The sequence below is a fragment of the Dermacentor albipictus genome, chromosome 4, assembly GCF_038994185.2.
Source record: "Dermacentor albipictus isolate Rhodes 1998 colony chromosome 4, USDA_Dalb.pri_finalv2, whole genome shotgun sequence".
Classification (NCBI taxonomy): domain Eukaryota; kingdom Metazoa; phylum Arthropoda; class Arachnida; order Ixodida; family Ixodidae; genus Dermacentor; species Dermacentor albipictus.
The window spans coordinates 178,219,540-178,235,125 of NC_091824.1; the positions used below are offsets into that span (position 1 = coordinate 178,219,540).

General features: G+C 47.2%; 1 protein-coding gene across 5 annotated transcripts in view; it reads left to right on the forward strand.

Moving 5' to 3' along the window:
- The window catches only part of LOC135908638 (uncharacterized), a 639,285-nt gene that overhangs the window by 108,749 nt on the left and 514,950 nt on the right, over window positions 1-15,586 (forward strand). The window contains exon 2 of one of the 5 annotated variants that reach the window (XM_070537867.1): window positions 12,834-14,625. The exons of the other annotated variants lie outside the window; for them this stretch is intronic. Coding sequence (XP_070393968.1) covers window positions 14,607-14,625 — 19 coding nt within the window. The 5' untranslated portion in view covers window positions 12,834-14,606. The remainder of the gene's footprint in view (window positions 1-12,833; window positions 14,626-15,586) is intronic. 5 annotated transcript variants of the gene reach the window in all.

A 15,586-nucleotide genomic window follows, 5' to 3' on the forward strand; every position in this document is an offset into this window, starting at 1 on the left:
TACCTGCGGCCAGTTGTTTTATGCGAAGCATATCACTAGAGCTCAACCCAGCTCCTCAGGCGCGGTGGTGTCGCCTTCAATACCACGTGACACCGTGACGTCACAACAGAGGATAAGCGGGGCTCCAACTCGCGCCGTCGCTCGCGGCGTCGCGGCGGTATATAAGCCGCTGCGCTTGCCTCTGCTAGACACTCACGAGGTGAGCTGCCTCCTGGAGACAGAGCTGCTCGTTGGAATGAGAAGCGAAGGTTGCGGCGTGCTACAGAGGCTGATTTTCTAGGTGGCTTTGGCTCAACTCTTGCAAGATGGGCTGGGTGGGAATCGAACCAGGGTCTCCGGAGTTTGAGACGGAGACGCTACCACTGAGCCACGAGTACGATGCTTCAAAGCGGTACAAAAGCACCTCTAGTGAATGCGGTGTTGCCTTAGAAACGAGCTGTTTCTAAGGCTCAGGCGTGCGTCGCTTGCTCAGGCACACATTTCGTTGCCGCGCCGAACGCTGCGTTGCTCGACGCTCACCGCGTCCAATGTGGGGCGAGTAGTCGCTGCGCCTGAGCCCATTGTCTTACACCCCTTGGGGGGTCGACGGGAACGCTGTCGCGTTCCACTCTTGAAGGCGAAGCAGAGTAACGCATGAGTTGTTTCTTCGTCTAGCCGAACCAAATACAGCCAAGCAACAGCAGTTCACCAGGCTAAACAGTGGTTCAACAACTAAAATAGAAGCTAGTATGCTTCTCATCCTGGGCTTAACCTTAGCTAAGCCCCTGCCATTTTTTTATCAATTTTCATCTGCGTTAATTCATCATTTATTTAATTAAATGAGTAATTACGCACAAGCTGCTTCCTCTATGTTGTTTTTGGGGTCTTCGCTATCGTCTTATTATGATATGATCGATCAATATATGGCCACTTCGTTCCGTTTCTTCTCGTGCATATATATATATATATATATATATATATATATATATATATATATATATATATATATATATATATATATATATATATATATATATATTCTAAAGGTGTTTATTTGGCAGAGCTTGGAGCAGCGCCAGGTCAACGGTCAGGACAGTGACAGCTTCTAAGCACGACAGCCGTTGCCAAGCCAGAGCGCTCGATCCACTAGCGTTTTAATCCAGTAACGCTGAACCCAATAGCGTTTCTCTTCGTTACAATCACCCCCGGGAACGATAAGGGCGCCGACCGCCGAAACTAACAGCGTGTCACGATGAGCGGGTCGTAGTAAGGCTTTATTTAGACGGTCGACATGGACATGGACAGTGTCTCGTCCGTGGCGGCGCATGTCTCGAAATGGATCAACTGGTTCTATTACATAGTTTACAGCAGATGTGCGTTCGAGGACACGATAAGGCCCTTCATACTTCGGAACGAGGTCTGAAGAGAGACCAGGGGGCAGTGAAAGTGACTAAGAGCCACATGAGCGCTCCCGGAGCGAAGGTTACCGTGAAAGTGGCGTCACCGCTAACGCTCCTTTGGCGCTCTTGATCATCGGAAGTAAAGGCCCAAGCGAGATCGCGGCACTCTTCTACATGTCTGACCGCAGCAGAAATAGGCATGCACTCGGATGCATCCGGCCCTTACGGCAGAATTGTGTCGATGGCGTTTAAAGGGTGCCGACCACATAGTAAGAGATAGGGTGAAAATCCGGTGTTGGTCTGCGTAGCGGTGTTATATGCGTAGGTTACGAAGGGTGTGATGGCGTCCCAGTTCGTGTGGTCGGAGGCGACGTATATCGAAAGCATGTCGCCGAGCGTACGGTTTTTCACAGCAAAATCTCATAAGGAAGGAATTCCGTTCCGTGCCATCGTAAGCGAGAAAGGCTCTGGGCAGCAGATAGCCAGTTTCTTTTAAAGAACTTGAAATCGTTGCAAGTGAATGATCCTTTCACGACTAAGAGCTCTAGAGATGTAATTCAATTCCTGAAAGGAAACGCCTCTATCGCACACGCTTTTTCTGTAGACGTAGTTGATTTGTTTGACTCAGTGCTTCAACAGGAAATGTGTGCCTATGCTAGGGATTGCATTGATCGCAATGGTCCAGTAGATTTTCAGAATCTAGTGGTCATATCCATAGAGAATTTTATGGCTTTATTGGAATTTTCCTTAAAGTCTACTTTTATTTCCTTTAGCAATGAATTGTATGTTCAATGACAAGGGATATATATGCATCGGGTCCTGCGTCGCTCCTGTGCTGTGTGACATTTTCTTGGCTTCAATTGACCGCGACCTGCAGAGTTCCTTTGACGATAGGTTCTACCTTAAGGTTTTTAGATATGTCCATGATTTTTTTTTCTTTTAAAAGGTAAGCATGATTTTACCGTTGACCAGTGCATTAGCCAGGTCTTAGATGTCCTTAGACTACATGGGAAGGGCATGCTATTTACACATGAAATCCCTCCCCATGGCACTCTTCAGTTTTTAGATCTGTCTTTATTTTTTGACAAAGACCACGTATGTTGGCAGTGTAGCCCACGTGCCCAGAAGGAATTGCTACCGTATGATTCGGCACACTCAAAGTTAGTTAAAAGAGGAATAGCCACTCTTTGCCTTGAATCTGCTCTGATGAAGTCGTGCCCCCACGCGATGCAGACTAGCTTTGATAAGCAGTTGGCGAGGCTACACACAGCCGGCTATGCATTAGTGACACCCGAGCTCGGTCGTTGGGGCGGTGTCTAAAACATTGCTCCAAAAGGTGAAGGGAAAAGGGCATACGCCTAGGCCTGACCGAAAACGAGGCAAACCCGCAGTGGTGCCATATGTCCACGAGCTTTTTCACAACTTGAAGAAAGTCGCCACTAGGTTTGGAGTGCCAGTTCTTTTCTCGGCACCACGCAAGTTGGCTGGACTGCGTCCGCGCATAAGCCGCGTTGACAAAAAGTCAGGATGCCAGAAAAAGCACACTAGACAGTACGTGAAATATTTGACGGGTGTTATATACGAAATATCGCTGAAATATGTGAAATCCTACGTTGGACAAACGGGGAGATGTGTTAATGACCGGGCCCGGGAGCATGAATTGTCTGTAATCAATTAAGGTAACGCGCATTTACCTGCGCATTGCACGGTTTGCCTGGAAGGCAGTTGCCAGCCACTGCTGCGTGAGATAAAGATACTTGGCAGGAGCGGTGATACGGTAGCAAGATAACTTTTGGATGTATATCACATTAAAGAGAGAGGCACGAGTTGTACTAGTGACACGTCTGTTTGTCTGTTTGAAAACTAGTTGCAACTGTTAAAAACGTCACTGGAATCGCTCTAGGCAACACTGATGTACGCATGCGCATTTGTTCATTCTCCCTGCCCTGCTGTCAGAATAAAATCAGTTGAAGTTCAGCGCTCAATCTATCGTTTCGTGCTCTTCCTTCCCAGGTCCTTATTTTTCTTTTTTGGCGCAACAATGTATTCTTTAGATACCAACAAACTCGCCCAGCAACAAGTTCTACTCAAAGCGAAGTCGGCGAAGCATTCAGCTAACTAAAGTGACACTACTAGGTAATGTCGTTCTCCCAGACGACGTTAAGCAGAATGCGTTGTTGGGCAAGTTGGTTCATTGTAATTGGAAACATTGGTTGCGCTTTTTAGACAATCACAAGAAAGGTAGACAGGACAGGCGCAACTGTCCTATCCTGTCCAACAGGGAGTGTCCTGTCTTCCTTCCTTGTGATTGTCTAAAAAGCGCAACCAATGTTTCCAATTACAGACGACGTTAGGAGTCTACTTGCGCCTTGTCCGTCGTACATGTTCCTCCTTTAGTTCGCGTCTTCGTAGCGCTCTTTTCTTCAAACATGAGCGAACGAAATTTTGAACGTCGTTATACATTCCTCGCCAGTAGTAGCGTTGTCGGAGGCGCTGGTAGGTTTTGAAAAGTCCCGTGTGTGCACACGGGACTTTGGCACTGTGGCCATGGGCACTGTGGACCAGAGTGAAACGATGCGCAGATTTCAGAGCGCAGTCTTCGAGGTACTACTAATAACCACTAGCAGCCGTCAGAGGTGTAATTGCGCCGGTGAGGCAGGTCGTCGCGAATGGCGAAATGGCGAGCTTGACGGCGCAAAGCAGGAGTGGTTGGCTGCGATGACGCGTCAGTAAGGAAGTCTGTGATGGAGGCAATCCAGGGGTACTTGCGCCGCTTGGAAGCGATGGTCCCAACGTGGATGGAAGAAACGTCAAGCTGGGATAGTGAGCAGCAGGCATAGTCGTCAGGCAAGGGAAAACGTGAGAGGGCGTCGGCGTTAGCGTGCTGGCGTCCGTTGCGGCACAGTACGTGGATATCGGAATCCTGCAAGCGAAGTGCCCTGCGGGCCAGACGGCCTGAGGGATCCTTCAACGATGACAGCCAGCATAGTGCATGATGGTCCGTGTCGACGTTAAATTGTTGACCATACAAATGGTGCCGGAACTTATTAAGCGTCCAGATGATTGCCAGACATTCTTTTTCCGTTACGGTGTAATTGGTCTCGGCTTTAGTAAGCGTACGGCTTGCATATGCCACAGCATATTCAGGAAACACTTGTTTGCGCTGCGCTAGGACAGCGCCGAGGCCAACACCGCTAGCATCTTTGTGTACCTGAACAGGTGCTGTTTGGTCGTAGTGGCGCAAACTGGGAGGAGACGTCAGCAAACGACGCAGCTTTGCGAACGCTTCGTCGCACAACGGACGACCACTAATGGAGGGGCCCGTTGCTTCCAAGGAGCTTCGTCAGGACTGACATGACGGCGATGTGGCGACTCTGGGTTCGAAGACGTGGGATTCTCTTTCCTCGTTGAGGAGTGAGGTGAGCGTGAGGCTGGGTCCGATATTCAGGACGTTGGACAAACACTTATATATTTACATAAGGACTAGAAAATGTAAAGCAATACAGAAAAGTTCGTTACGAAGTGGTAGTCACCAATCACTCCTGCCGTCCGTAGCTCCTTTTATGCCTTGCGTGATCATTGTTTAGTCACTTCCCCCAATCCGGTGTCAGGAGGCCGATGACATCAGGTCCCACGAATCCGGTGTCTGGAGATCGATGACATCAGGTCCTACCAATCCGGAGGTAGGTTGCCATTTTTGCTGACTCCGATCGTACTCTGACAGGTGATGGCCGGATCATCCCACTGACCACGTCTCCGGCATGGACACGCCAGTTTGTGCTGCAAACAGGTGACAGCCGTATCATTGCTAATTGCACAAACCTCTCCTGAACGAGGTATTCCCGCGCTGTTCATAATTCATCCATGTCGAGAACCATTTTGACGAGGCCGTCGGTCCGCTCCCCATAATCCTGCGAACCGTGACAGAAGAGTGTCGGGGGGCGAACGGCCGATCACAACAGCGACTAAATTACGAATGAAGCGTCTGAAGTAGGAACACAAGCGTACGAAACTGCGCAGTTCTTTGACGGATGTCGATTTAGGGAATTCGGTTACAGCACGAAGTTTGAGTGGATCGGGGAAGATTCCAACCATTAGACGACGTAAGCTAATTTGTTGAGCTGCTGTACTGGAAATCGGCACTTCTTTAGGTTCAGTTGTAGGCCAGCGTTTGTTAGGCACGTCAAAACATGCCGGAGGCGTTGAAGGTGCGTGGTGAAATCAGGGGCAAAATAAAAAACGTCGTTTCGGTAAGATTTTTCAATTTTCAATTCAATTTTGTTTATTTGTCATTGATAATAATTTGTACAAAGGAACTGTTGGGCCTGTAGCCAAAGACTAGTGTAGGCCCATAGTCATATATGTAGTAGTAGCTACAATGTCATGCGCATATCTAGTTTTTAATGATACAACCTAGTACAGTTAGGTGGATACATAGAATTAAAATCATTAAAAAAGAAAAACAGTGCATATCAATCAATGGTAATAAAACAGAACTGTCAGGAGAATACATGCACATACACAATGAAAAAACCGAGATAGCATATTATACGTAGAAGGGACATATTTGCAAGGGTCTGTGCTGAAGTGTTTAGGCTTTCTGAATAGATCCTTGAGGAATAATCTTGCACAGTATGAAAGAAGTGGAGAACCAGACTGACGAAAAATCACGTACTTTTTGATAGGTATAGCTTTTTAACAGAAGACACGAAATTGTTGGCCATTTTTAGCATGTGTGCCACTTCAAACAGCGCAGAACTGTGTCCATCATGCGTTCAAAGGTTGCTAGCGCATTGCAAAGTCCAAACGGCATGACGGTAAATTCTTATAAGCCGTCAGGTGTGACAAAGGCCGTCTTCGGCCTACTGACGTCAGCCATGGGCACTTGCTAATAGCTGGAGCGTAAATCTAGGGTTGAAAAGAATTCAGTTCCTTGTAGGCTGTTGATGGCGTCAACGATTCGCGGTAGCTGGTATACATCATTGCGAGTGATCTTGTTCAGGCGCCGATAGTCTGCACATAACCGTACAGAGAGGTCCTTTTTTTTGTAACAAGGACGAGAGGAGATGCCCATTCGTAACAAGGGCAAGGGAAGATGGACTGTTTGAGGGTCGGATCACTTTGCGGCGGAGCATTTAGTCCACTTGCTCATTAATAATACGATGTTCTGCGGCAGAGACGCGATATGGGCGTTGCCACAATGGCGATTTAGGGGCCACTGTCAATGTAGTGCGTTACAGCAGACGTCCGGCCGGGGAAGGTTGCCCAACATCAAAAGAAGAACCAAATTCTTCTAACATGCGCAGAAGCTGAGAACGCTGAGCTGGGGTGAGGCCATCCGCAATATATGAATCGAACACACCTGTGGGCAAAGGGTCGGACGTAGGGAGAGAACCGAGCGGGCTGTAACTGGCGCAGGACGTGTCTTCTGAAACATCCGGAATTCGTACGGCGTCGATCGCTTCCACAAAGCAAAGATTTTTGCGTTGAAGCAGCATCACAGGGTATGAGAAACGGTTACAGACAAAAATAGCTGTGGAGCCTCGTTTGACGCTCACTGTCGGAAAAGGTAGCAGCAGACCTTTTCGTGTATAAAAGCGGCCGGATGGAGAAAGTAATGCGATGACGTCAGAGAGGCTGCTGCTATGCCTAGAGACAATCATTGACGAGTTGGGAGGCTCGGTAGTGTTGTGCCTGAGGAGTAGTTTGTTCGCAAAAAAAAAAAGCATTATCGGCAAGCGTCATAACTCAGATCGGCGACAGTTGTAGCTCGGCCCGTGCACAATGAATGACGGCATTGTGGTGGGCTAGAAAGTCCCATACCAGGATAGTGGGAGCACGAAGTTATCCACGTGGAAGCACGTATGTATATATATATATATATCTATAGATATCTATAGACAGGCCGCCATTGGAATCTAAACCTGGCAACGCTGAACGTTCGAACGTTATCTAGTGAGGCGAGCCTAGCAGTGTTATTGGAGGAATTAGAGGGTATTAAATGGGATATAATAGGGCTCAGTGAGGTTAGGAGGACAAAAGAAGCATATACAGTGCTAAAAAGCGGGCACGTACAGTGCTACCGGGGCTTAGCGGAGAGACGAGAACTAGGAGTCGGATTCCTGATTAATAAGGAAATAGCTGGTAACATACAGGAATTCTATAGCATTAACGAGAGGGTGACAGGTCTTGTTGTGAAACTTAATAAGAGGTACAAATTGAAGGTGGTACAAGTCTATGCCCCTACATGCAGTCCTGATAACCAGGAAGTCGAAAGCTTTTATGAAGACGTGGAATCGGCGATGGGTAAAGTCAAAACAAAATACACTATACTGATGGGCGACTTCAATGCCAGGGTAGGCAAGAAGCAGGCTGGAGACAAGTCAGTGGGGGAATATGGCATAGGCTCTAGGAATAGCAGAAGAGAGTTATTAGTAGAGTTTGCAGAACAGAATAATATGCGGATAATGAATACCTTTTTCCGCAAGCGGGTTAGTCGAAAGTGGACGTGGAGGAGCCCGAATGGTGAGACTAGAAATGAAATCGACTTCATACTGTGCGCGAACCCTGGCATCATACAAGATCTAGACGTGCTCGGCAAGGTACGCTGCAGTGACCATAGGATGGTAAGAAATCGAATTAGCCTAGACTTGAGGAGTGAACGGAAGAAACTGGTACACAAGAAGCCAATCAATGAGTTAGCGGTAAGAGGGAAACTAGAGGAATTCCGGATCAAGCTACAAAACAGGTATTCGGCTTTAACTCAGGAAGAGGATAGTGTTGAAGCAATGAACGACAACCTTATGGGCATCATTAAGGAGTGCGCAATAGAAGTCGGTGGTAACGCCGTTAGACAGGAAACCAGTAAGCTATCGCAGGAGACAAAAGATCTGATCAAGAAACGCCAATGTATGAAAGCCTCTAACCCTACATCTAGAATAGAACTGGCAGAACTTTCTAAGTTAATCAACAAGCGTAAGACAGCGGGCATCAGGAACTATAATATGGATAGAATTGAACAGGCTCTCAGGAACGGAGGAAGCCTAAAAACAGTAAAGAAGAAACTAGGAATAGGCAAGAATCAGATGTGTGCGTTGAGAGACAATCCGGTAATATAGTTGCTAATATTGATGAGATAGTTCAAGTGGCTGAGGAGTTCTACAGGAATTTATATAGTCCCATTGGCACCCACGACGATCGTAGAAGAGAGAATAACCTAGAGGAATTCGAAATCCCGCAGGTAACGCCAGAAGAAGTAAAGAAAGCCTTAGGAGCTATGCAAAGGGGGAAGGCAGCTGGGGAGGATCAGGTAACAGCAGATTTGTTGAAGGATGGTGGTCAGATTGTTCTAGAGAAACTGGCCACCCTGTATACGCAATGCCTCATAACCTCGAGCGTACCGGAATCTTGGAAGAACGCTAACATAATCCTAATCCATAAGAAAGGGGACGCCAAAGACTTGAAGATTATGTAACGATCAGCTTACTGTCCGTTGCCTACAAAGTATTTACTAAAGTAATCGCAAATAGAATCAGGAACACCTTAGACTTCTGTCAACCAAAGGGCCAGGCAGGATTCCGTAAAGGCTACTCAACAATAGACCATATTCACACTATCAATCAGGTGATAGAAAAATGTGCAGAATATAACCAACCCTTATATATAGCTTTCATTGATTACGAGAAAGCGTTTGATTCAGTCGAAACCTCAGCAGTCGTGGAGGCATTACGGAATCAGGGTGTAGATGAGCCATATGTAAAAATACTGGAAGATATCTATAGCGGCTCCACAGCCACCGTGGTCCTCCACAAAGAAAGCAACAAAATCCCAATAAAGAAAGGCGTCAGACAGGGAGATACGATCTCTCCAATGCTATTCACCGCATGTTTACAGGAGGTATTCAGAGACCTGGAGTGGGAAGAATGGGGGATAAAAGTTGATGGAGAATACCTTAGCAACTTGTGATTCGCTGATGATATTGCCTTGCTTAGTAACTCAGGAGACCAATTGCAATGCATGGTCACTGACTTGGAGAGGCAAAGCAGAAGGGTGGGTCTGAAAATTAATCTGCAGAAAACTAAAGTAATGTTTAACAGTCTCGGAAGAGAACAGCAGTTTACGATAGGTAGCGAGGCACTGGAAGTGGTAAGGGAATACATCTACTTAGGGCAGGTAGTGACCACGGATCCGGATCATGAGACTGAAATAACCAGAAGAATAAGAATGGGCTGAGGTGCGTTTGGCAGGGATTCTCAAATCATGAACAGCAGGTTGCCACTATCCCTCATATGGAAAGTGTATAACAGCTGTGTGTTACCAGTACTCACATATGGGGCAGAAACCTGGAGGCTTACGAAACGGGTTCTGCTGAAACTGAGGACGACGCAAGGAGCTATGGAAAGAAGAATGATCGGTGCAACGTTAAGGGATAAGAAAAGAGCAGATGGGGTGAGGCAACAAACGCGGGTAAATGACATCTTAGTTGAAATCAAGAAAAAGAAATGGGCATGGGCCGGACATATAATGAGGAGGGAAGATAACCGATGGTCACTAAGGGTTACGGACTGGATTCCAAGGGAAGGGAAGCGTAGCAGCGGGCGGCAGAAAGTTAGGTGGACGGATGACATTAAGACGTTTGCAGGGACAACATGGCCACAATTAGTACGTGACCGGGGTAGTTGGAGAAGTATGCGAGAGGCCTTTGCCCTGCAGTGGGCGTAATTAGGCTGCTGCTGCTGATGATGATAGCTATCTATCTATATATATATACACGCACCACAGTTCCACTGCTCTGACTACGGATCAGGGCCCGTATTCAGAAAAGTCAACGGCCTTCGCCAACGATATGTGAATATAAGGAGTGACTGAATTTTCTTCTACGAGCTATTCTAGCCTCAGGGCTTCCTTTCAGTACGGGCCCAGATTTAGTTCCGAAATGGCGACGCACGTACATTTAGGTACAAATTCAGTTTCAATTCAACAAGCGTAAGCGACGCAGTTCAGGTAGCGTTTCAGTTTCGTTTATGGTTCGACACCTTGCGTGTACGACACCCTGCGTAATTCCTCTGGTGCTGTGAGAAATTCCTCGCAATTATTAACATTAAACCAGCCTAACCGTCTCTTCCACGTTGTTAGAAAGAAAACCAGTCGTAGTGACGCATTGAGCAGCTATCAGCGCCAATGTTTGCTTCCATGAGCATTTAACTTCGCATAAGTGCATGAATCATAGCTTGTTTAAGAAGATTATTAATTTTGATCTGCTGTCCGGGTTTTCAAAGGGAGTGAGCGGAATGCGTGCGTTATAAGTGCTCTAAAGCACTTCCTTCAAAGCTCAGAGCAGGCGACTCTTCGTCACCATCGGGAGAAGACTTGGTGGGCAGCTGGCCGACAGCGTAGGCGAGTTACCATTCCCTGCTGGATCTCTCAACCGAAGCGGTCACTCTGAATAAAACATTGTCCGGAGGGCCTAGCCGACTGGCCATCCCGTGCGCGTTCTCCGAATTCTTTGCATGTGGGAAACAAGTAACCGGCTATGCAAGCACAGTGCTCTTCTGTTGTTCCATCACAAGCTTGTGTACCGGCGCCGTTTGCGATGTATTTATTTGGTCGTTTCTGCTTGGGTTGCTGCGCAAACTCTTGCATTGTTACGAGCGGTCGAGAGGGGAAATTTGGGACTGCTCTTTGGCCAGCGCCGTCGCGCACACTGGATTTTGTTGGCTAGTGTATGGTTTGTTGGATGCACGTTCCAGGTTCTTTTCTTCGCCTTTCTTCATGTTCTTTGTCTTGGCGCTTTCCTCTGCTGTGCACTTTGCGTGCTAATTTATTTCTTTCCTACAGGATGGGGAACCAGAGTGATGCATAATGCATTTGGAGTGCGACGGGATGAACTGAAGCTCTCCACTGGCGCCTAGCTGTGTGAGACCTGAAGGCGTAAACATCGCATTGGCAGGTCATTCCAAGGCGCCCTTCCCGAACTGAGGCTATGTCTGTGTTTAGTTCTTTACACGCGGCCTTTCTTTTTACCTTGATGTCAGAGGACCATTTTCCGCACGCGTTACGACACCTTGGCGACTGCCCCTAGTTTTCTAGCGAGAAACGAGCCAGCTGGCAGTATTAGTGGGCTTGTAAACACGGTCATAATGCTTTGTTTTCTCGTTCTGTTTACGTGAGGCACTTTCAATATGCAGTATTGTGTGACTTTTGGATCAGGATATACAGGCTGCGTATGCTGTCGCATTCAGGAGGCTTTATGCTGTCCTTCCTTTATGCTGTCTGCCATGCGCGACACTGGACCTTTCTCGTTGACAACTTTTTAGCGCTGTGTGAAGGGTTACACAATTAGGAGAGCGCCAAGAAATAGAAACATACTGGTGAAAGTGTGTGACTGCTCTCTCTGTTTGTGCGTACTAAAGCCTGTTTACCGGCTGGCGGAATTCTGACGGCGCTTGTGTCTATCTCTTCTGTCGGTCTTCCGCCTACCGGTGTGGTGTTCTTTATTGAGCATACTTATTGCCTTTGGTCTTCAGTAAACAGAGAAGCATTTCTTTTGTTTAGCAGAATAATGACATTAGTCAGGAGGACTAGGAGCTACGACGTATGACCCATTAATTTTCTGGCTCTGGCCTGTTACCAAACTGCCGGTGACTGTGACGGATACGAAAAGGTGTGTACACGACATATGCGAGCGCTACGCACTAAACAGAAATAACCTCACATGAGAGTAAACGCCTCGTAGCCCAGCCATTCTGGAATAAAATTATGATATAGTCCATTCAGACGGAGTTTTAGTGAACTCCGCCTTTCACAAAAGTTTTAAGGTGTTCAGGTTGCATTAATTATTTCTTCGTTGTTTGCAAGACATCCAAATTGAAGTGAACTTTTTTTTTATTCCTTAGAGGGGCGTCTAAGGGTTCAAACTGGAGCGACCTCGCTACTATTCCAATAAGAGTAAAAACGCAAAAGAAGACAGGACGACGACAAACACGTACAGGCACTTGTGCATGTTTCCTGCTGTATTACGCATTCACTCTTATGAGACTATTGAATACCAACTAGCCCATACTGCCACCCATCTTTTCTATTTTTGCAAGAGTTTTTAGGTGTTCAAATTGAAGTAAGTATTACTTCATTTCTGGGAAGAATTTTCTAGGTGTTCAAACTGTTGTGAATATCCCGTTTCTTGAAACGATTTTCCAAGTGTTAAAAGTTGGCGAGAAAAGTACTTTATTTTGGAAAGGGTGTTTTAGGCGTTGCAAGTGCTGTAAATAATATTCCATTTCTGAAGAAATATTCCGAGTAGCTTGCTACACTATTTGTGTTTTTCTATTATTATTATTATTATTATTATTATTATTATTATTATTATTATTATTATTATTATTATTATTATTATTATTATTATTGCAGTCGGTGGTGATTCGAACGGCCCAACACTGATGCTCTGTATTTTATAAGGTTTGCAAACATCGACCAGTCTGGGAATCACCGCCCCTTTGGTTGATCATCGCCCTGCGGATCCTGGCTGGCTCTTCCATCGATGAAAACGATCCAGGCGCTTCCATCCTGATCCTGGCGCTTCAATCGCCGAAGATCGTCGCACCTGGAAACCTTGGCTCCTCGGCTTGCCTATTTAAGAAGACAGCATTCTTGTGATGCTCTGCAGTCGGTGGTGATTCGAACGGCCCAACACTGATGCTCTGTATTTTATAAGGTTTGCAAATATCGACCAGTCTGGGAATCACCGCCCCTTTGGTTGATCATCGCCCTGCGGATCCTGGCTGGCTCTTCCATCGATGAAAACGATCCAGGCGCTTCCATCCTGATCCTGGCGCTTCAATCGCCGAAGATCGTCGCACCTGGAAACCTTGGCTCCTCTGCTTGCCTATTTAAGAAGACAGCATTCTTGTGATGCTCTGCAGTCGGTGGTGATTCGAACGGCCCAACACTGATGCTCTGTATTTTATAAGGTTTGCAAACATCGACCAGTCTGGGAATCACCGCCCCTTTGGTTGATCATTGCCCTGCGGATCCTGGCTGGCTCTTCCATCGATGAAAACGATCCAGGCGCTTCCATCCTGATCCTGGCGCTTCAATCGCCGAAGATCGTCGCACCTGGAAACCTTGGCTCCTCGGCTTGCCTATTTAAGAAGACAGCATTCTTGTGATGCTCTGCAGTCGGTGGTGATTCGAACGGCCCAACACTGATGCTCTGTATTTTATAAGGTTTGCAAACATCGACCAGTCTGGGAATCACCGCCCCTTTGGTTGATCATCGCCCTGCGGATCCTGGCTGGCTCTTCCATCGATGAAAACGATCCAGGCGCTTCCATCCTGATCCTGGCGCTTCAATCGCCGAAGATCGTCGCACCTGGAAACCTTGGCTCCTCTGCTTGCCTATTTAAGAAGACAGCATTCTTGTGATGCTCTGCAGTCGGTGGTGATTCGAACGGCCCAACACTGATGCTCTGTATTTTATAAGGTTTGCAAACATCGACCAGTCTGGGAATCACCGCCCCTTTGGTTGATCATTGCCCTGCGGATCCTGGCTGGCTCTTCCATCGATGAAAACGATCCAGGCGCTTCCATCCTGATCCTGGCGCTTCAATCGCCGAAGATCGTCGCACCTGGAAACCTTGGCTCCTCGGCTTGCCTATTTAAGAAGACAGCATTCTTGTGATGCTCTGCAGTCGGTGGTGATTCGAACGGCCCAACACTGATGCTCTGTATTTTATAAGGTTTGCAAACATCGACCAGTCTGGGAATCACCGCCCCTTTGGTTGATCATCGCCCTGCGGATCCTGGCTGGCTCTTCCATCGATGAAAACGATCCAGGCGCTTCCATCCTGATCCTGGCGCTTCAATCGCCGAAGATCGTCGCACCTGGAAACCTTGGCTCCTCGGCTTGCCTATTTAAGAAGACAGCATTCTTGTGATGCTCTACAGTCGGCGGTGGTTCGAACGGCCCAACACTGATGCTCTGTATTTTATAAGGTTTGCAAACATCGACCAGTCTGGGAATCACCGCCCCTTTGGTTGATCATCGCCCTGCGGATCCTGGCTGGCTCTTCCATCGATGAAAACGATCCAGGCGCTTCCATCCTGATCGTGGCGCTTCAATCGCCGAAAATTGTCGCATCTGGAAACATTGGCCCCTCGGCTTGCCTATTTAAGAAGACAGCGTTCTTGTGACGCTCTGCAGTCGGCGGCGACTCGAACGGCCCAAGACTGATGCTCTGTATTTTATCAGGTACTGGACTCTAATTTACCTTTACTTATCGGTTCTGTTGCCGCTGACTGCAGCGTGCTTGTCTCGAACTACGTCAGATTGAGAAAACTGTGCCGACTGCATTGTATGCCATGAAGTGCTACCGGATGATGGGCGGTATCTGTGTTGTTTCGAATGTAAACTCGGCTACCACCTAGGACAGGCATGTTCCGGTGTTAGCAGTAGCGCCTACATGGGCATGGGACAAGCGAAAAAGGACTCATGGATTTGTAAATCGTGTCGAACTGGAAAAAAACGTGTCATTTCTCATTCCAAAGTGGCTCCTTCGGGGAAAATCACTGAATCTGAACAGGTACTGCTGCGCAAAGTTCGAGAGATCAAAGCTAGCCTAGCATCACTGCCAGTTTTGCACCAGAAAGTTGACTCGCTCTTGCTGCTTAAGGCAGAATTTACGAAACCATCAAAGACTGTTGGAGAACTGGAAGAAACAGTCAAGTTTATGTCAAACCAATATGACTCGGCACTTGAGCAGGTGAAAGTTATCACAGAACTTGCTGCAGCACACGAGGCGGAAATTGGCGCTTAGAAAGCGACGGTGCAAGCACAGGCAGAGGAGCTACAAGCTCTTCGTGAAGTTCAAAACGAAAATGAGCAATTAGCAGGAAATGTAATCTTCAGATTGAAGGACTGCAACAAGAACAACATGAGAATTTGAAGGAAAAACTGGTTGACCTTGCGAATAATCTTGAGCTGAACTTTTCGATCTCAGACATTGAAGCAGCCTATCAGCTGCCTAGCAAAAAGAAAACCAAACTGTGCTTATCCGTTTTTCGACAGTAGCAGGGAACGAGGCGTGGTTTGAGGCGCGTAAAAACTGCGACAGGTATGTGCGACTAATTCAGACCTGAACCTTTTCTTCAATGACATTCTAACCAAGATGAATTGGGACATGTTCTGACGCACGCACACGGCAGCGAAAGAA